At 42.6% G+C, this 21,220-nt stretch overlaps 1 protein-coding gene and 1 long non-coding RNA gene across 3 annotated transcripts in view; one reads left to right on the top strand and one right to left on the bottom strand.

Moving 5' to 3' along the window:
- Positions 1 to 12,800, top strand: part of LOC132911100 (uncharacterized) — a 131,018-nt gene extending 118,218 nt beyond the window's left edge. The window contains exons 1-5 of one of the 2 annotated variants that reach the window (XM_060967500.1): positions 8,474 to 8,833; positions 9,730 to 9,853; positions 9,932 to 10,082; positions 10,458 to 10,674; positions 11,880 to 12,800. In XM_060967500.1, the coding sequence (XP_060823483.1) occupies positions 8,592 to 8,833; positions 9,730 to 9,853; positions 9,932 to 10,082; positions 10,458 to 10,674; positions 11,880 to 12,006 (861 nt within the window). In that variant the 5' untranslated portion in view covers positions 8,474 to 8,591 and the 3' untranslated portion in view covers positions 12,007 to 12,800. Of the gene's footprint in view, positions 1 to 8,473; positions 8,834 to 9,729; positions 9,854 to 9,931; positions 10,083 to 10,457; positions 10,675 to 11,879 lie in introns of those variants that run through there. The other variant, XM_060967501.1, reaches the window with a different exon arrangement.
- Positions 1 to 21,220, bottom strand: part of LOC132911118 (uncharacterized) — a 164,288-nt gene that overhangs the window by 116,204 nt on the left and 26,864 nt on the right. The window lies entirely within an intron of this gene.

The raw sequence follows: 21,220 nt of genomic DNA, 5'->3' as shown, positions 1-21,220 counted from the left end.
CTCCGACGACCACCGAGTTTCTCTCCCACCCTCCTCCCTCGGTTCTATTAATCCTGCCTTCGTTGGCTTCCTGTTCGACCCGCGCGCCTCTGCTTTCGTCGTTTTTTCTCGAGAGTCAGCTTCGAATAGCTCGCTACGAAACAGCCGACCGATTCCTATTCCTATATTTTATTCTCCGTTGACAAGCAAAATTTCATTCGCGAATTCTACTTCAATCACGGAAGACTTCGCATATTTATATTTCAGTCTCTCTCGTCGTACTTTGCATTTCCACTCGCTACACTTTTTTTATATTTCTTCTACGCATCTCTTCCGAAACTTTTGTCTACTTTTAATTTCTTCCTACCTTTTCTCGTCTCGCCATTCGCTTCTTTGATTCCTTTCTCCCATCATACTTTTTCTTTATTTCATTGTTTTCTCTCATCCTCGCTTTCTCTTATTTCTTCCCCGCCCTTTCGCTGTCGTTACTTTTGCTCCTTTCATATTTGTCCTACTGTACAAAATAATCCAATAAAGATCGAAAAGAAACGAGATGCAAGTAACAAAGGGCTGTCATCTTCTAGAAACAGTCGAAAGGAAAATAAACCATGATTTTTATTTATTTTCATAATTGTTACAAAACTTGGGATCTTGTATATATGTGTATCAACCGTAGTACATCATCTCGACTTCCCTTTTCGTTACTTTAGTTTCTCATTCTCGTTTCTACTCTTTTCACGTTCGTGTCCCGTTCATATTCTGAATTTTTCAACTATTTCCAATCCCCACGTCTCCTCTCGTTGCTTTTAATCTTCCTACCGCCGTCTCCCCCTCGTCCTCCGATTCCCTTTCGCTCTTCCAAGATTCTGTCTTTTCCCAATGTCTCAGCCGTTTCGATACCCATGGGATCATCTTTCCTCTCTCGTTCCGAGACATCGTCTTTCTCCCCGTGGCTTAATTTTGGAAGCGATTAACACAGCCCGCGAACCAAACCCCCGTTTCTGCCCTTATTGAACGTAACCCCGACCTACCATCTTTTAGGAGAATCGAGTTATGAAAACGATCGCCTCGGATTAAGCAAGAAGTTTCACGTGACGTCACGTATATTTTCCACGAAATATATCTCGTATATCTTTTAGCTTTGTAGCTATGCAGAATGGTTGCTCTAACGCGATGCACAATCTTTCTTTCGCTCATTCGTGGTCACGCGATAAAACATCGCTTTGATATTTTATTCCGATGTTATATATTTTTAACGATAACGAACATATACAATAAAAATCTTCGTGTTTACGTATAATATAAATTTATACGCTTTTCCCGTTTCAATTAAAATTGGCTTTCTTTCGAACTAACGAGGATTCGTTTCTCTATAATTTATCACGCGGCTCGCGTACCGATGAACGTTTCTCCATTCGATCCAATTTCATTTTTCCTCTATTTTTTAACAATCCGCAGAAATCGCTGACCGAGCGAATTGGAGATTTTTCTGGTCTACTTCGTCTTCGTTGATGGACAAAGCGATAGGACAGTTCGAATTTCGTCGTCGTCCCCGTAGTAATTCCATATGGGTGCTCGCGCGCGCCAGAGAGGGACTTCTGCCAATCGAGTTCTGTCCGACTCTCGAATCGAATTACGTCCCAACGCGGTCGTAGTTTTTCCCGATCGTGCATTTATTTATCGGGGAGAAGCATCCGCTCGGTGTCGTGGCAAATTTCGCCCACCAAGCCAACCAGTTGGAAAAAAGAGGCACCGTTCTTCCGACGCGTTCCGGGAGAACATTAATTTCTTCGTTACTTCCCTATTTCCTGTACGTTGAGATTTTCCTGTCTCACGTGCCCTCGGCTCGTTGCAAATCAGTGTACAGCAATATTTGGTCTAATTAACGATTAACGATTACAATTGGGATATTTCGCGACGAATCGCGATCAACTACTCGATGTTTGTTCGACCGAGCTGATTGTTAGGTCGTTTAATAATTTAATCAATGTTAGAGTTCGACACGCGTCTCTTATTTTCCGTGTTATAAAGTTTTGCTTATTACAGTAACATTATTTTATACGCTTGGTCGTAGTAAACTTATTGGGAGATTTTAACGCGAAAATAGGAAATTGGTATAAACGTTATATAAATATTCTTAACCCCAACAGTGGTACGACGTACTTGTTGCCTGCAGGCTATCAACACGATTAGCTTAACACCATCGACGACATGATAAGTCGAGGCGCAGGAAATTAGAAGATAACTTACTAAAACTGCTTTCCGATCGATTCTTGTCAGCCTAAGGCTATTTGCGACGAAGCCGTTTCGTTGGAAAAAGACCCGCCCATTATGCGTTATTTCGCTTCAAATAACTCCGAGAAACTAGCAGCGCGAAATAACTTTACTACCCTTTGACCGGTTTTACGATTGTCAAGTTCATTCGCGCTCCATTTACAAAAATATTTTTTCTCTTTAACTGAAATTTTTCACCTGCAGCTAGATTTCGGTTCGTTCCTCTCAACATCGCTCGACATCCTCTGTTTTTCCAAACTCTCGACACCCCTTTCATCCGCTCTCGGAGCGTAACAGTTAAATCCTCGTAATAGCGTTGCTCATTCCGGTTGCAGCTTCTTCTCGTCGGTGCGCAAGTCACCTCCTACCGTCCCTCTAAAACACTCGACCTTCGTGAACTTTTGGAAAGCCAGACTAACAGGCTCACCCAATTAAACACAGGCCAGAAATCGTTGCCAAAATTCGAGTTGCTTCAACGTCGACCCCTTAATTCCCCGTTCCTCTTGCGTGTTCGTGGAGAAGGAAAAATCGTTCGTCTCTATCATCCCTCCGCTCCTCTCCCCACTCCCTATCGAACGCAAGCTGTATACACTATACAGAGGAATTTTTTTTCTTTTTTGAAAACTGCCTGGCCGCTGCTGCGTGCAACTTGTACGGACTATTTTAGCCAGCTGCGTTCGGTTCGATGTTGTACCGCGTCTATTGATCGGAGCTCAGAGAAGCATAGAGTTACAGGCCAGTGGCGTCGGCCTTTTCACCCCCTGCCGCCAACCCCTAACGTGCCATCGTTCTCTCCCTCTCTCAGTCGACTATCTACTTCTCTTTCTGGTCACTTCTCAGCCTAGCACGCTCTGTCTATTAGTTTCTCTGTTTCGCTATCTCCGTTATATATATATATATAACGTGTGTGTATATATATATGTGTGTGTGTGTGTGTATATACATATGTATAGATATTTCTCGCTCTCTCGTTCCGTCGCAGTGGCGAGGACTGCACTATCCGAATTCCATTTCCGTCCAATTACGATTCATCCCCGTTTCAAAGCGGCAGTCACGCTGCGTTCATCTGTGACGCGCGGTCGTCAAAAACGAACGTTTGTCACCCTCGTGCTCGTCATCGCCGTCACCCTCTTGGCCGACTATTTTTCGATGACGAATGCTCGACTCTTACCGCTCGATTCGAAGGAACGTTCATCGCCGCCGCTAATGGCTGCGTGTCGATTCGAGGATCACGACTAATCGAGGGATGGTTCTTCGACCCTCTTTCGCGATTATTCTCGACTCTCTGCCGAAAGGAACAATAGGAACGAGGTGGCAAGGTTCCATTCCGAGACAGGTGTCGTTTAAGATCGAACGAATGGAAGGAAAGGAAAGATCTTGGGGTACTCGTTATCTTTTATCCCTCGACGACAGAACTTTCCGATCGGGCTGGAATATCGATCGTTGATCGCAAGGTTGGAAACAAAACTGAAAGAAATTCCGCTCGGGCAAAGAGAAAAACAGGGAACTAAAAGGATATGGAAAAATTGAATACGAAAGCTGACAAGAATATTATAGGCTTTATTCCGTTAGTTATCGCGTCAAACATAAAAAAAGAGACTGTTTATATATTCAAAGTTCGAAATTTCAAGATCCACGCGTGCAAATCGATCGATGATGGTCGAATTTGTAAAAAAATTGTCTCCCGAATTTCAATTATTCGCGAGAGGGAAGTCCATCGATATATTTCCCTCTCGGCCTGTTGAATTTCGGTCTTTTCACTCGATGATCATTTTTCGAAAAGCGAAGCGCGAAATGTATGCGCATTCTGATGTTTTCCGGATCGGACTTGGATGCATGCATGCCACGAGCAAACAAAATCAACAATGCGATGTAAACGAGTTTCCACGACGAACAATTTCACCACTGCGAATCGACATTATCCCATGAAACGTTGATTACGTTAACTGTATGTGACTTAAAGTTGTATATTCGAATTATTATATTTTTTAGGTTTATATGCTGACAACTTACGATTGCTTCCTGTACGCGCGTCTACAAGCGCCTGGCTTTCGCGGGCAATTAATCAAAAGGTTCAGTCTCGGTAATTAAGAAAACATAATTTCTATGTTGCATTGTATCCAATATGCGTTGATATCCAATTTCAATTAAATCCTTGGCGCGAGCCTTCATCTAGCCAACGTACGCGTTATAAATTTTTAAGCTGCTTCCCTTTCGCGTTTCGTATACCAAACCAGTCTCCACTCGAAACAATAAGATCCAATGCCGAGAAGAACCGAACGATCCTCCGTTCTTTCTCCTTTTTTTATCTTTCATTCTGTTTACGCCAATTTATCGATGATATATCGTCGGACCCAATCATCCAATTAAGCGCCCACGCCTCTGCTTGCGTCTTTACCGAAAAAGTAAGTTGTTGATTGGCCGCCTACACGTATCGACCGACCGTGGCATAGTGGTGTGGCCGCATTATCGATAATACAACGACATATTATCGATGAGCAGGTTTCGTTGATTTCCGGTGAATTATCGCCAACCACGATCGCCTATTTCGGTGCTTGTCCAGAAGCAAATCGTAATTGCGTTCTAGTACGTACTTCGTTCCTGAATTAAGTCGTGAAATTGCTAAAAAGAAGTTCACGGTCGTGGAACGAGCCAAAGAAGGAACAACGAGAGAGAATCGGTCGGATAGAGGATATTTTCGGTGCGACTGATTTTCATCGATTCGTTTTGCAAATTATTCTCGACCGTGTACAGTTAGCAGCGCCGAGCGCCACGTAATCTTCGGCCAAACATCTGGCGAAACGCGAAAAAGTAACGCAAACGATAGTAAAATTGATTCGGTTTTGGTGGAAATCGAATGCATCGGGCGACAACAGGAAAATGAAACTGCGCGAAAGCGAAATACAGTGGTGGAAGGACTGGGTTGCAGCTGGCTAACGGCACAATCGTGTTTCTGTCTTGCTGTAACTGTAAACGATCGTCGCTCAAGCAACGAGCAATTGACGTCCGGCTTCGCGACAATTTCCACCTGATGCCGATACATATTCGTTTTTAGTTGGATTATGCTGACCGCGTTACGGTCGTTTGCCCTGGTAATCCGGTGTGCCCTTTGCCAATACTGACTGGGAATTTGCGAGCGCTCCGATCGATAATAATTGATTCGAGATTACCAAATCGGCCGTGCCGCCCCAGTTCGTGATTGGGGAACAGATGCGCGCCACGTTCGATCGAATCCAGCAGAAAAAATCGTGTTAAGTGCTCGTCGCGTGGAAATTACGGGGTGAGTAACCATCGCTTCGCTTCGCGCTCCGTCGCGAACCAATTGATCGACTAAGTTAGTTTTATATCCTGATTGTTTCCAGATCGTTCCGAAAGTTACAAAATGTCGCGACGGTCGTTACAAACGCAAATTTCGTTTCTAACTCGAGTAAAAGATGACAAATTGAAATAAAACGATAAAAAAGATTATCGAACGACAAAGTATAGGAGATAACGATATTATCGTCGAACCACGATCCACTATCCACGATAGATATTGTTCTGGACGTTGAGCGATTCAATGGCGAACGAACAGAGCGTTACAGATTTCGGGCAACGTTGGCTGTTTTCGCTGTTTCGAATCGTTGCGAGACGGCAGTCATTAAATCGAAACGCGGCCGCATAATACGGCAGCAATTTAGTTTCGCGGCGAAGTTTATTGCACATCTTGCGTCGTGCACCGCGAAACGCACCGGTAACAGATGGTCGTTGTGGATACCGAGTGTTACCATAAATCATTATTAGCCTGGATGCAATAAGAATAGTCTCCGTGCATAATGAATTCCATTAGACCGGCTGTGACTCGACGATTTCGCAAATCGAACATTTCCGAATTAATGCCCGTGGCACGTTCGCGATCTTTTCGTTTGTAGGATTTCGTATTAATTATAACAAAAATGTAATATCGCGCGGTATATGTATCGCGTTTAATTTATAGTCGCGGCAGAAAATTAATAATATCGTGATTAATTATTTGGTTATCGTTGACAATTTATCGGTTCTTTCTGGTAGTGATATGATACAATGACGCCTTTTAATTTTCGCACGAATCATGTAACATCAAATATGGTACGCGGCATAAAACGGCATAAGTAATCCGATTTTCGCAATTCTCCTCTCTTTAAGTACATTCGTTATCTTAAGCGTCACTCGTAACTTCAAAGGACTTTGCGAGACTTAGGACTCTTGATTCTTAAGCGAAGAGCCTCTGCGACGGCACAATGCAGTCGAGTACTTTCATCCACGCACGTTTATTCCATTTCATTAACGCCAGATTTAACGATTGATCGGCTCGATCTCCAGCAGCAATGGCTCGATGAATCGCGATCTTGTTCACGGCAATTACCGCGCCGATAATTAGTGCAAATCGATGCATCTCGCCGCTTTGTCGCAGTCAGTCGCCGGAATATCCTGCCAGAAGCCGAGGCTCTCTTGATTTCAATTCAAATGAAGCTTCTGAACGTGCGATTCGCACGTTTCTCCTCCTCCTCCTCCTCCTCCTCTCTCTCTCTCTCTGTTTCTCACGTCTTTTGCCAAACACCCTCTCGCTCTGTACATGCTCTGCCTCGTGTACATGCTTGTTTGCATCTTTGTGTACCAGCTTGGCACCATTGTCGCTAGAGAGATCGATGAAGCCGTATTAATTGGCGCTTTCGGTTTCCATCTTATTGTTGCTCGGCTTAAATGAAATTTCAATCGACTCAACGATCGGTCTCGGCAGCATTCGGACGACGATTTGTTTGAACGAACGTTGGATGATCTTAAGCGTGGCTAGAATCGTCGACTCGAGTGAAAAACTACGAAACGATGGGTCTTTGAGTAAGTGGATGTTACGAGGAAATTAAGTGGAACGAAGGTTAACCCGAGCGAAAGAATGTAAAAGTTCTAGTACGTAAGCGTTTCGTTCGAGAAGCTGTCTCGTGATTAGATATACAGAAAATTTACCGTATCGATGTAAAGTTGGTCATTGTATCTTAAACTCGAAGAGCGTGTAACGAACCACTTCTGTTAATTTCTGTCTTTCATTCGGCTGATCTTCGCGTTAGTTACAAGCACTCCAAGTTTCGCTAAAGTTCGTAATAAAGTTTAACAAGAGTTCGAGAGTTTCATAAGTTCAGAATTCGCAAGTTTGGAAAAGTTCGAGTATGATTATAACGTTTTTGGTACCGATGGTTGGCAAAGTTCGATTACCGAGAATCAAGATACATCTGGTCCGAGAAAAAGAAATATCGCTAAACGCGAATAGAAATGAAAATTTGGAACGCGCAGCTAGAAATTCCATCTTACGCTTAAAATGGTTTCTTGCGCTAGCTAGGGGATATTTATCGACGTATTTTCTATAGGATAGAAGGTCATTAAAAAAAGTGTATGGGAGGTGGATGGAAGTAATGCATCATCATTTAGTTAATGATGCATGCAAAAATTGATTTAAACGTGTCGGGCGTGTACATACGTATATTCCATGGTAGGTGTTAAATGACATGTCACGCACTCTACCATAAACAGCCAGAATATTTGATTAATAGAACAAGGCTGTTTCACGATAAATTAACTAATTTCGATATATGCAAACATATATACTGTATCGCTTCTTTCATAATTAATAATAACGTAGGTAATAGCTCTGCCCACGTATCTAAAGCGTCTTGAAGATAATTAGCCTTGATCCGAGTTAACACCGTCCCCTATTTCTTTAACTTAATCAACTACAACTTTTTATCGCATCGTTTATCCTCGTTGGTTTGCTACGATACAGAGAACGTTAGTTCGGTAGTTAAAATTATTGCCCCTCTGTTAGTTTAATTATGCTTTGGTATATAATATAGGTTGGTAGTTCTAGTACTAAACTTTGTTATAACTTTGTTACGTTCCCGCCCATCGCGCGCGCGATACTTCGTCTCTATTTTATCTATATTTATTCTGGTTGCTCTACTTTCAAACATCCAGTCAACCTTTCTCTATCTCCACCCCGGAACGTCTCTCCTCTCTTCGATTTCGCGTTACTCTTTATTAAATTCGCATCCTCGAAAGAAAAACGTCTCGACCATCCATCAAACTTTGTCCGTCGACGCTTAACGACTCCCTTTTTCGAACGAGCCCAATTTAAGATCGCCGCAGGATCGTGGGCAGAACGATCGACGATTAGCGATCATAGAGCTTGCGCTCTGTATAAAAGGAGCGTATCGATGCGTAACTGTTCGACAGTGTGTCGAGAACGTGTCTTGCAAGGAGTCGATCTCGCGTAACGGGTTACGTTCGATCGCGAGCCAGCCGATCCCACCTTCTACGCCCTATAAAAGATGTCTCAGAGAGGACAGGATGGCAGTGCCACGTGCGAAAACGACATGTCCGCGTCGAAAAATAGCTCTCTGTCCCGATTGAATCAGGATAGTCGACGAGACTCCGGTGACTGGCAGGATCAGGACACCGATTCCGAGATCAGCGAGACCGACTTCCTCACCAAGGGTGCCTTTTTGTTGACACCGAGCCACGAGCTCAGCATCGAGAAGGCAGCCACTATATGCGAGAAGATGAATTTTCGGTGAGGTTCACGCAGATTTCTTTTATTGCCGTGATCGTTAGCTTTTCTCGTACGATCGTATACGAAGCTGTGGTAGAAATTTGTTTATCGAAAGTTTTGATGGACACGTTGCGGTTTCCCCAGTTACTTCGAGTTTCGAAATGATATTTTCTAGCACCTTTAACGATCAGAGTGTCTTAAATTTAAGTTACGTAGTTTTACACATTTCTAAAACTAGCGGATTTTGGACTTTTCATGGGTCGCGACTTTTTAATTTTCGATTTATAAAACTACTAGGCATGGCTTTTTAGGAGTTCGATTAAGAACCAATCTCGAAAAGATAAACCTTAATTTTTACTAATTCGGATCTTATCGAATACGTAACTTGGTTGTCTAATAGCATTTCGATGCATCTGTTGGGTAATATCGACGAGTAAAGCTGCGACTTCGTTACGCGATAAATTTTCGTTTCACGTAAAGGTTTATAAGCGTAGGCTATCGGTAAAATGGTATATCGTACTGTTCGAAATGTCTCTAATGATTCGGCACACGTAAATCACAACAGATAGGAGGGCGAAGAGAGTCTCTCGTTAATTCTGAACGGAGACGAACCAGTACGACGACGATTTAATTGAAATTCTCGTTGCCTTCGACGTTTCCATTTCGATGGATGACCAATTGATTAATTTATTAAATTTAATCGATCCATTAAATTGTTTGGAGATACAATCGTACGGAGGTGGAATAAACCGAGTAGTCGTGAAAATTGTAATAAAAGGTCGGCTAACGGAAAGCTAGCTGGTAGCAGAATTACGCGAGATGGGCAATTGGAGAAAAACGGGAGACGAAGAGCAGGCGGAGAGCAGAAGAGAAAAGAGAGATAGAAGATAAAGCGTGGTTGTCGTTTTGCATTACAGTGGCGCGTTCTCCTTGACGAAAACGGCCACCGGTATACTCTTCAAGTTCAGCAACATCGACGATTTTCAGGCGGTCTACAAAAAGGGCTTCCACAAAGTCACCGGGGCACGCTTCTACAAGAAGGTACTTATCTTTCGGTACACAAAGGGCCCTCCTCTTCAGAACGCCTCTAAATACGACGTTTCGTATTCATGAACGCAGGTCGCTATACCCTGCAGACCGGCGAAGACGTTCACCGTCTACGTTTTGGACGTACCTGAAGAATTACCCGAGGAGGATATTAGACACGCTCTCTACAAGTACCGGTCTATAGTCGAAATTACGCGGCTACCTCTCAACACGGGCACTGTTCGTGAGTATTTTCCACGATATCATCGTCGCTATGCCCGTCGTCACGATACGACGATACGTCGGATCTTTCGAAATTTTTCGCGCCACAGGTTTACGTACGTACGCAATATCGTCGATCTACCATATCGGATCGATTTGTTGGATCGTGAATACTTTTCGAGTCAGATTCGGATATCGATTCTGTCGACTTTCATATCGGTCGGAACGCGCAAAGAAGCGCTCGTACAACGATACGGAAATCACGGGCTTAACGCGATCAATTACATTAATTCCAGGCGTTTGCCTGGATCGTTCCTGATCGAATTAATTTCCCCTCTTTCACCGGTCATTTCCCAAACCGCGTGCCCGCTGACCCGGTGTCTGCTTTGCGAATTAGTGAAAGCGATCAACGACAAGTTGAAAAGCGACGCTCACAGCCAGAATGAGCCTGCGACGATTTACACGGGGCCACCCGTTATAAGGGTTACCCTGGCCAGCGTGGAAGAGACCTCGACGCTGCTCAGCCGTGGACTGGATTTTTATGGAGCCACATATTTCCCCACCGAAACTCCCCATCCAGCTGCTCAGCCCCTGGCCAAATACAAAAACAACAGGTGGGAAACGAACGTGTGTGCTTGCATATGCTCGAGATACGCTTTCCCGCGTCATTCCAAATCAATTTCAGTTTATCGGAGTTGCCGCTTTTCACTCCCTTGTTTCCGCTCTCACCCGATTAATTTTCTTTCTGTGTTGGTGCTTTTAATTGGCCCTTTGATTCATTACACGCCGCATCGTGCGCTCGCCAATCATGCCCTTTCTTTTTTCAGATATCGAATATATTTGTATAAAGTTTATCCAGTTGCAATTGGATAATCCTCGCGCGTTGTTACGGTGAAAACGAACAAAATTACGAGATGCGTCGATAGAAACAGAAATTAACGAATTAACCAATTTCTTTAGTACGTCCGGCAATCTAATTTATTCGTTGCTCTTAAAGAGCGATCGATCGTTCGACCGAGTAACGCGATTAACATTAAAACCCTGTCACCAATTAAATCAGACTTTATGCATGCAGATAGCAGACGTTAATCCGCCAAACGTCAATTATCGTGTCTGGTACGTTTCATCAAAGACGACGATACTTCGGCGAGTTTAGCCGTTTATCAGACCCGAGATTATTAGGTCGGCGGAAAATAGACAATCGTATCGCCTGGTGGAATACGCGTCGCGCTTATGGAATCATAAAAGCAACGCTTTAGCTATTCCATTCTAAAGCGTAAATTGGAAATGCGGAAAATAACCGTGGCATCGAAATCTTCGCTTGTTTCTGCTCGAAGAGAGACAAAGCGACCGCGTATCGTTGAAACTGAAAACGGATATCTAAGTTCCAGTCTAAACTTGCTTCGTTCAACGACATATCCTCCGTCGCTTTTCCGTCGAAATAATAACTACGATGTCCTATGGATTCTGTAGCGTAGAACTATGGTTGGATAAGCTCGATTTCGTGTAGTCGCCTTTCTTCAAAAAGTCCATCGAACGTTTAACGTCTTTGCCTGCCTTATATAACATTATATATTGCCTATATTTAATCCGCACTTACTAAAACACGGCACGTTCTATCTTTGATTGAAACTTGCCGAGCTTGTCTTACAGCGCTATGCACTATACACTGTCCGATTAATCAAACTAAATCGTTATTCTGCCAATCCGGAGTTCAACGCTACTAGCACGAAAGCTAGTAGAGTTCTTACTGGCCGGAAAGTAATAAAAATCGAATATGAAGCGGTTCGTTTTTCAACAAGACCCGCCATCGTTTCAGATGGCTCGAGCTGGCAGCCGTCGGTGCTGGACAAAGAGTCAGGGATCTGCTTCCGGTCTTCGACAACGCTGGCTTCAACAAATTACCACCCCCGGCCAGCCGGCTGATAAAACCACAAAAAAACTGACACGTTCCTCGACTTTTTTCATCCCCTCTTCGAAATTCCACGCAACTGCCGTGTTCGCGACCTCCGACCTTGAGTTTTATCGCACTTTAGATAGGAGCGTCGAAGATCGGTTTCAGGGGATCGAGAATGCGTTAAAGGAAATCGGAAATTCTTTGTTGCACCGTAACATAATCGCGTCTGTGTAATACTTTTGTTAACTGAATTCCTTCATAGTGTAATAGAACGACGAAGAAGGCTAAAGGGAACGACTAACAAACTACTTCCTTAATTCGTGAAGCTAGATGTAAAAATTTGTAACATCGGCTGCTCCTACCTAACCAGTTTTAACAATTCGGTTATGATTTCTACGGAGATGAACAATTACTCGTTCTAACATTAAAATTAAGTAATTTTCAGAAAACAGAATTGATCGGTGTTTGGTTTCTGATTGGGCGTTATAGTACAGCGTTACGGTATCGTATTCCATACTTTGTCCAACTTTCTCTCGTACTACACTGTGAGAAGGTTAACAATTTGCTCGATAGGTTGACTCGGTGATCCACCAGGTAGAACGATTCCTATGCAAAATCCTTTTTAAAATACATTTTGAACAGTTCGAAGAAACGGGATTTTACCATTTACGTTTTTCGCTGATGGTGAAAATGTATTTATCACGATGATTTGTGCCTGATGCTGAAGAGAACGGTGAATCCTGTGGAATAGCGAATAAAACTAAATATTGAAAAAAGATATGTCTTAAAAGATAAGCTTCTATCGAATTTTTATTCATATTGTAATAAAGACTTAAACTGGTATTACGTTTATTAACCTCGGCCATACCTCTGATCAAAGAGATTCTAGAATAAAGAAGACCATTTCATGTTTATTCTGTGAAAGATTTTATACAAGTTATTGATATTTATAGAGATCGTTCTATCTGGCTCTTCTTAAAATGTTCCTATTTATATGTATTTCTTTCGTATGTGCAAGAATAATATTTAATTGCAATAACGAATCGCTGTTCCTATTTAAGTTATATATTACGATTCATAAAAATGATTGTTCTTTCGTTAAAGAGATTTCTTTCTCTGTCAGTCTCTGACAAATTGAAAAATTTACGTACCTTGAAAGTAATAATATTTGAATATAGAATATTCTAACACGCAACATTGTTATTTAATACCTTAGCAACGAGGAATCAATTTCTTGACACTGTATTAACGAAGATAATTTTACATTGTATAGAAAATAATAAAACGTTGAAGTCACGCAAAAAGACGCTATTTAATCGCACAAAACCTGAACTGTTTGACTGGCTGTTTATCGTTGTAGAATGCCAAAGAGCAAGAAAGAATTCAATAGATTTTCGGTTGCACTGTTTCGATGCTCGGAAGAGTAATAATAGGAAATAGCTTTCAGCGAAGGTAATGATCGATAAAAACGGAAAATAGAAAAATTGGATATCCGGTGAGAAAAAGGAATCGCGGAAAAGCGAAGCATTTACGAAAACAGATAGCATAAACATAAAATAGCCCTGGAAACGAGCAAAGGATAAAAGGAAGCGGCCATAAAGAAAAGAATGAAACATATCCATCGACGTAAATGTGAAAAGATGAAGAAAACTGAAAAGAAAAATGACTCGATGAAAGAAGTAAGTATCCGTAGGAGTAAAAAAAGGATAAAGAAAAAGGAATAATAACCGGCAAGAGTGGGAGGAGAAACTTGATATCCATTGCAAGGAAGATCGACGATTAAAAGCAAAAACGATCAGAAAACGAAGACAATCGTGAGAGCTAACTGTAAGAATAAAAGAAATTATGTAGTAGCTATAGAATTAAAGAATAGAAGAGAAGAAAATCGACGGTCGTAACGATCGTGAAAGAGTACCATAGCGAGACAACGTATGGAATCCGTTAAAAGAAGGACTTAAAGATAAAGAAGAAAACGGAATAGAGAAAAACCGGCACTAGCGTCAGGAACAAAAGAAAGGAGTGGCTACGGAAGTGTAGAACAGCTGGCACGACGGGTTGACGAGGCACAATAACGATAAATGTAAAGTTTGCGTACGCATCGTTAGTACCATTGCCAGGCCCGCAATAATCGTTGCTGCCAGAGAATACGACCTAGCTCTCGGGGCTTACTAACTACTAATTGTTACCAACTTAGCGAAACGAAGAATTCTACGGCCGCGTGCGACCGACTCTTCGCGCGTTACTTCGCCAGATTAAAGAAATTTTACGTCCAGCAGCGTTCAACCCTCAAGACGAAACGCCTCGCGTTTGCCCTTACCTTTCACGATGATAATTGCCACGAACCTTCTGCAACGGCTCGAATTTCGCTATTATGTTCGTTTAGTCGACTGCGTGACCCCCTAAGACTTAAAGGGAGCTCGTCAGAATTTTCTCAACGAGTAGCTGGTGGTTATTTTTTGGAATAGTTATTTTTTATCGGGCTAACGATAGACTTTTGTAATTCAAGGTCTTTTCGCACGACGATTTGCTAACTAATATCGATGATTCGGCAAGTGAGAAGAATCGTAATTTGCAAGGAATAAAAGATTTGTATCAGATATTTAACAAATTCGCGAATTACATTCTTACGATGATTATAGAAGAAATTACTTCGGAGTCTTTTATAAAAGAACGGTGTTATATTAGCAAGTTTTAATAGGCTCGTGTAAGAACGATGTAATAATTACTTAACCACTCGTTAAGTAACGAAGTACTTAAGAATCGCGAGTTCGAACGAGAAAGCGACCCGATTATATACATTACATAATTTTACGTTAATCTTCTGTTTGCGGCGTTACGCTAAACGCTTCAAAGTATTAAAACTGGCTTACCCCTTGGGGGTTTTCTCTATCCACGTAATTTTACTTTGTATCGGGGCTGCAGTTAAAAAATTTCAGTGACTGTGCGCTCAGATACGCACAACGCGAATCAGATTTGTATTTATTCTTACGTTTCTACGAACATAAATTTCATTCGCATTAATGGAAGGAAAAAGAAAGAACGAACAAAGTCTTTGTTCGGTCGTTCGTTTCTTCGTTCGTTCGATCGCCTGTCGATCGAAAAATTCACGAAACAAACCGTTGCATCGTAACAAGAGATCGGATACATAATAATTTTGGTAATACGTGGTCACGGTACCTATGAATATGGATAATATTTGATGAAACAATTAGGCGGAAGTTCGAGCGACGAAACTCGAGTTGGCGCAACCTCGCGGAATTATAAGATATACTCGTCGTTATCGTTTACCAGACCCTCTCGCGTTTCTGCGACCTCTGAGCGTACATTCGAACAGAGAGAGCGGAAATTAAACGTGCACCGTGTCTAGCTTACACGAGGGATTGAAAGGTGGCGGATGGCAAAAGGGCGAAGGAAAATCGAATTGTAGAACAGAAGAAATCCTTCAGAAGCAAGATATACGGAAAAAGGAGAAAAAATGAAAAGTTGCGATAAAAATATTAAGAAGAGACAAGCAAGCGGTGTTCGGACAAGGAAGAGCGAAGTAAAAAAGAGAAATATAAAGATACGCGATAGGAGAGAATCAAAAGAACGCCATTAGGGGATGTTCCGAGATTGTTTCGCTTAGCACTCTGTTAACCTTATTTCCCGCGGAGATGCGTGAGAGGACAAGTGTTCAAAAACAGTGTGTGTAATTTATCGCCAAATTTATCGATAAAATACACTCTAGGTTAAATATTTAAAACTAAAAATGTTCGTAGAAATGAACGATCGACGTTAATTATTACATGCTTTGTATCGTCGGATATTAATTTATTTCTGTATTCTGTATTTCGTTGATTATCAAAAGTAATTAAATCTTAAATTTACATAAATGTAGTGATCGAGCGAATGCAAATTACCGTGTAGATGTTATTACGAGGATATATAATGATTGCACAGCATCAAAAAACGACAATCGTAGGAAACGTAAATTGAATACAGCAGAACGAGGTTTGTGCTGCAATAATCTGCTACGATTCGTAATTTTAATCGTATTGTAACAAACATCGTCGTTTTACTTGTCTGTTCGCAAATATTCCTATGCGCGTTAAAATTCATTTAACTAGTTCAACCAGATCGATCCCCGTGCCTTTCTCCAAACGATCGACAACAATTCACTCGAGGGATTAGTATCGCCTCGATAAATATTTCCTACTTTGTCCGAAACTAGCACCTGGCAGACATACGTTCGAACAGACGAACGTGAAAGGGAGACCTAAACAAAGCACCATAGAGAGAATTCTCTGTAAATTGTAAATCCTCTGCGCGAATCTCAGCACGGATCGATGAACGCAAAGATGTCGGGCATCGCGTGGAGCCGATTAAAAATGTATGCACGGTGCTTGTGTTAAGTAGGCAGATACTCTCGGGCTGGCAGTCCTTTAGGCTGGAGGATGACGCGAAGGTGGTATGGCGAGGGAATGACAAGGGCGAGGTTGAAAGGATGCTTACGGGTAGGAAGGCTCGAATATTGCAAGCGAACTCGTAAGAGCGGAACAGAGAAGGTGAACGCCTGGTAAGCACCTCTGAAGGGCCATCCTCGGCGAGCTTGCGTTCCTAATCGCATCGAAGTCATCCATATTATTACGGGTTCGTGCATGCAACCGGTCGAGAGAAGAGTAGGCTAGAAGGCCAGATGATTTCCCGTCCAATCGAACGATGTCGAAAAGATCGAACCTAGCGACGATGTTCCTTTAATCTTTTTACTTTCTTCCTGTTTTTTTTCTCTCTCTCTCTCTTTCTTCGATGATTCCTTTTGTTGCCTTTTTTTAAAAGTCTGGCTTTTTTCGTCTTTGTTCCTTCGGCGATGGCGGAGGAAAGTGCTTTTAAAGATGTACAGGATAGGGAAGAGAAGTGCGAACTAGCGATTCTAGAAGTGGCGTTAAATAAAATTATGGAGGGGAAAAGTTCAGACGACGATGAAGAAATGAAAGAATAAAGAGGAACTTGGAGGTTGATCGTTCAACGAATATGTAAAGAAGAGCAACGTTATTCCTTTTTAGAGTTCGCGTTAAAAGAGACTACCTCTTTTATATTTCTTGTGTAAAATATAATATTAACTACATACATAATCGCAAACATTAATACATACGTACCTTTACCACCGCAATTTTCACACTAATTACATCGAGTCTCGTAAAAATGTCGAAACTTCTCAGCTATTCGAGACTCGAGAGCCACTTGGGAATGCGGCTCGTTTATCATGAAATTTCCGAAATGCCTGACATTCGAAACTATTCTAGGCTAACACCTAGACCTCGAAATATTCTAAACTATACGATCAAGCACGAAAGATGTCCACAGGGTTGCCTTTTATTCTTTCAATGGGATAATCTATGAAACCCTTTCCCCTTGTTATTGCTCCCTCGTTATTATTGCCTCAAACTCATTCCCCGCCCTTCCGAAATTATCAGCCGCAATTTCCACGATATCGCCGATTGCCGATCTTTGACAGCAACGGACAGACCTTGATAGCAGTTCGCCCGATAAAGGAATCGTATTCTCAGAATTATTTACTAATTATTCTGTTAGGTATAAAACTAATTACTCTGTTGGGTAAAACTTTAAATCCTTGGACATCGAATTAGAACCGATTCAAAATTTCCTATTTATTTTCGTAATTTGTATTTTTCTCAGCCATCTTGCACCAGATGTCTGATAATTGATAGATCGAATACATTTTATCAACGTTAACACAGCGCGAAACTTATCGCGCTGTCCAATTTGCTCGATGCTGTTCGTTTTATAAAACGAAGGAGACTCAAATTACGGAATAGTCGTGTAACCACCGTAGATGCAAATTACGACCCGATAATACGAATCGCGGCTGAGAATCCGTTAACGAGTTCCTTTGACGAATTAAGAAAGGCGTTCGAAATGAAAATTCAAGAAGCTAGGCAGACCAAATAGAAACCAGATACAGGGTAAAGGGAAATAGCAAATAGATTCTCCGCGAGGATTTCTACGGAACGAGGCTTGTCGTCGTTAAAACCAGTACTCACGACGAAAGTCCAAGTTGAGGGTAGTTCGTACGGAGTTTAATTAGCAACTCCACACGGAGCTTCCTACCGGGCAATCTATCTACAGTGTCCAATACCCCGGTGCTCCCCGTGCCATCGTTGCTCGACTAATTAAACAAATATGGAACGCTCTAAGGAAACGCGTGCTCTTTCGGAAACCGTGCCAGTAGTTTCGCCTGCAGAAACTTTCCCCGAAAGGCACTTTTGGCAAATTCCGTTTCCCCTATAACGATAAATCCGATTAATTTCTCTATTTGTTTAACCTTCTCGTAACTCTATGATTTCAAAGTTACGTATTCACGTATCCATCTTCTTTCCAAATTTCGCCACGTCGTGTGAAAAATTCTTATCTTCTATGGAACTGCAAATCGCTTTGCTATTTACTTTTCGATGTCGAATGGCAAGTTGCCTGTCGGCCAAGAGGAAAGCTCGTCGAAGACAAAATCCTCTTCCACTTTTCGCCTTTCCTTTTCTCTCGCCGCTGACTATTCTCGAGACACGATCGCTCGGACCTTCAGTTTCTTTCCTTTCGAGGAATCTTCGGCTTTAAAGCGCGACACTCGGCTGCGTGACTTGGATGTTTAGCCAAGGAAAGTTCGGGGACGATTCTTCCTATTCCTTGTCACGCGAACTCGAGAATTCGCGGAACAATGCGATTTCGTTTCGTTCTAGGACAATTTGGGGAACTTCGAGGATGCAAGCGTTTTTCTTTCTTTCCTTCTTTGTTTCGTTTCTCGAGGCTGAATGGAGGTAGAAATCTCTTTGCGAGGCTAAGTTGGCGTTGATTGCAGCGAAAGTTAGGTTTATGAATTGCCAGCAGGCAGTTGGCGATAATATTCTTAATACCGGTCGTCTCGAATAAGCAAAAAGTAAGTTTTAGCGACTTGTCAAGTTCAGATGTACGGATATATCCAGCTATCCTCGTCTCTCGTTGTTTAAGAAACCTCGTTCCTGATCTTTCGTTCCAATTACTATACGCTGCGTGTGATGTTGCAACGCGAAAGCACATAGAAACGAAGGGGGAACGACGAGCCAGCGCAACAGGAAAGTCTACGGCTGAAAAAGGCGCAAGGTCCCCTTCGAATGAATATTAAAATACGTATAAAGTTTCTGACAAATTAATCGCATTAAAGTCAGGATACTTTCGCCAGCGTCCTCGGAACACGCACCCTTTTACCCTTTTTCCACGATCCCTTCTTCCACGTCCTTTTACGTTTTCTCACCTTTCCCTTCGGTTCGTGACTGCCCTATTTTTTTCGTCGAACCAGCCAACAGGCTGCCTGTACTCCGGTGCTCCTGAATATTCATTAATCTTGCTTTCCTCTTTCTCCGTTGGAAATGCGCGTCTCGACGAAAAAAGATAAAAAGACGAATTAAATCTAGTCCGGCCCTCGAAGGACAGAAGAAGAAAATCAGCCTCCATCGCACCTTTCGACGTCGCTGTTCTCCTCTTTCGCGTTTTCTATCTCGTTTCTAAAGTTCCATGCTTTTCCACTGAATCGTCGTAACGAAATTCTCCACGCGTTCTTCGCGCTGATATCGCCCTACGAGTATGAATGCCGGATTTATCCCGGATACGTGTACTCCACTCGTTTCTCTCTTTTGCTATTTCTATCATTTTCCTCTTTCTCTTGCTTCTCGTCACTTTTTGGTAGCCGACCTTCTTCTTTCAGTCGGGCCAGTTACGACGATATTCACTCGGGTCACAACGGCGATCGTGCCTTGAATCGCATTTGCATTTCTGTCATGGCGACACGACCTCTGATTTGGGGGGTTAATTGCCTATTAGCGACGTGATTTCTTCGTGCAAATTTTAAGGATGAAACGGTTTGCTCTGTGCCACGCACGAGGTAATCGCGACGTTGATTAAGGACTCGGAGCTCTGCTTTTTCGCGCGGTTCTCCGTCACTCCGACACTTGTAAACATTTTTGAAAACAGCGTGTCTTGCAACTAGATTTAGCAAAATAAGAAAGAAGAAAGAGCAACGGATATGCACGTAATTATTCAGCGGGATAACGCGAGATTCGAAAAGCGGTACGCGGCAAATAAATCGCCAACGAGACTATATCGCTCGACGGTGAAACCGGCAGTTTCAGCGGAAAATCGTTGAACGCGTTAGTTCGCCACGGGGCATCTACCGTCTCGGTTCCACCTTTGACTCGGAGACGTGGCAAGAAAATTTTCGCCAACGCGACCAACTCGACCTGCCGTAAGATCCGTGCGATTTGCCCGAAGAAGCGGAGAAGCCGGAATTTTTCACGGTACATCGACGCTGGACGACGTCGTGACGCTTTCCAAGAGAGAAAAGAAAGACGAAAAGAAAGGGGAAACTGGGCGGAGGAACCGGAATGTTTGCGGCTCGGCCGCCAGAACAATCTCTCGCATTTTTCAGCAAACTTCTCCCCGATCCTTGCTCTTCTTCTCCTTCTCTTTCTCTCTCTCCGCTCTTTTTCTTCTTCGAGCTCAGGCAATCCTGGCCATCATCCCTTTGATTCAGCCTGTTGCGGCGCTCGAGCTTTCTACCATTTCGACAGGATTTCCTTTATTTATTTTCTTTCTTTTCGTAGTTTGGTCCATTTTGCCGAAGACGCCGCTGGAACGTGTAACCATGACGCTTTTGTCGAATCGTTGATTGTTTATCGCGATTAAGAACCGTGAGAAAATTACAATTAAATCGAAAACCAATTAACAGAGATCCATGTACGATACAACTAGAGCAATCGTGCTTATTGAAAGTCCGGTATTTCGTTTGCAAACGCTTGTAAAATTGAAAAGGGAACGGTTTCTGGAAAAAGCGAAACGGCAAAGGAGGAAGATAAAATTGGGCGGTATCTCGATAACGAGAATCGTAATTTTCAGGGCTGTCTGAACGGAACACTTAAAACACGCGGCCGGTATATGCCAGTTATTACATTTACGCGATAGATCATGTTAATTGCCCGGCAGAGCGAGGCACGTTCCCCGTAACTTATACTAGCTGCGAGTTTGCACCGGATACGCGGCACTAATCTGCGGAAATTACACGGAATTTATATTTCCGCGCGAAAACGAGGAAAAAGGAGGACTGTGAAAACTGGAGAGCGGGAGTGAAGAAGAACGCGGCAAAAGAAAGAGGAAGGAAAAGGAACGCTTTCGCGTGTTCGTGCTTTATGAAAGTGCCACGTCCCGCTTACGCGGAAATTTTTATATTCGACGACCTTCTT

The sequence above is a fragment of the Bombus pascuorum genome, chromosome 10, assembly GCF_905332965.1.
Source record: "Bombus pascuorum chromosome 10, iyBomPasc1.1, whole genome shotgun sequence".
NCBI classification, from domain to species: domain Eukaryota; kingdom Metazoa; phylum Arthropoda; class Insecta; order Hymenoptera; family Apidae; genus Bombus; species Bombus pascuorum.
This window is presented reverse-complemented; position numbering and strand designations above follow the sequence as displayed.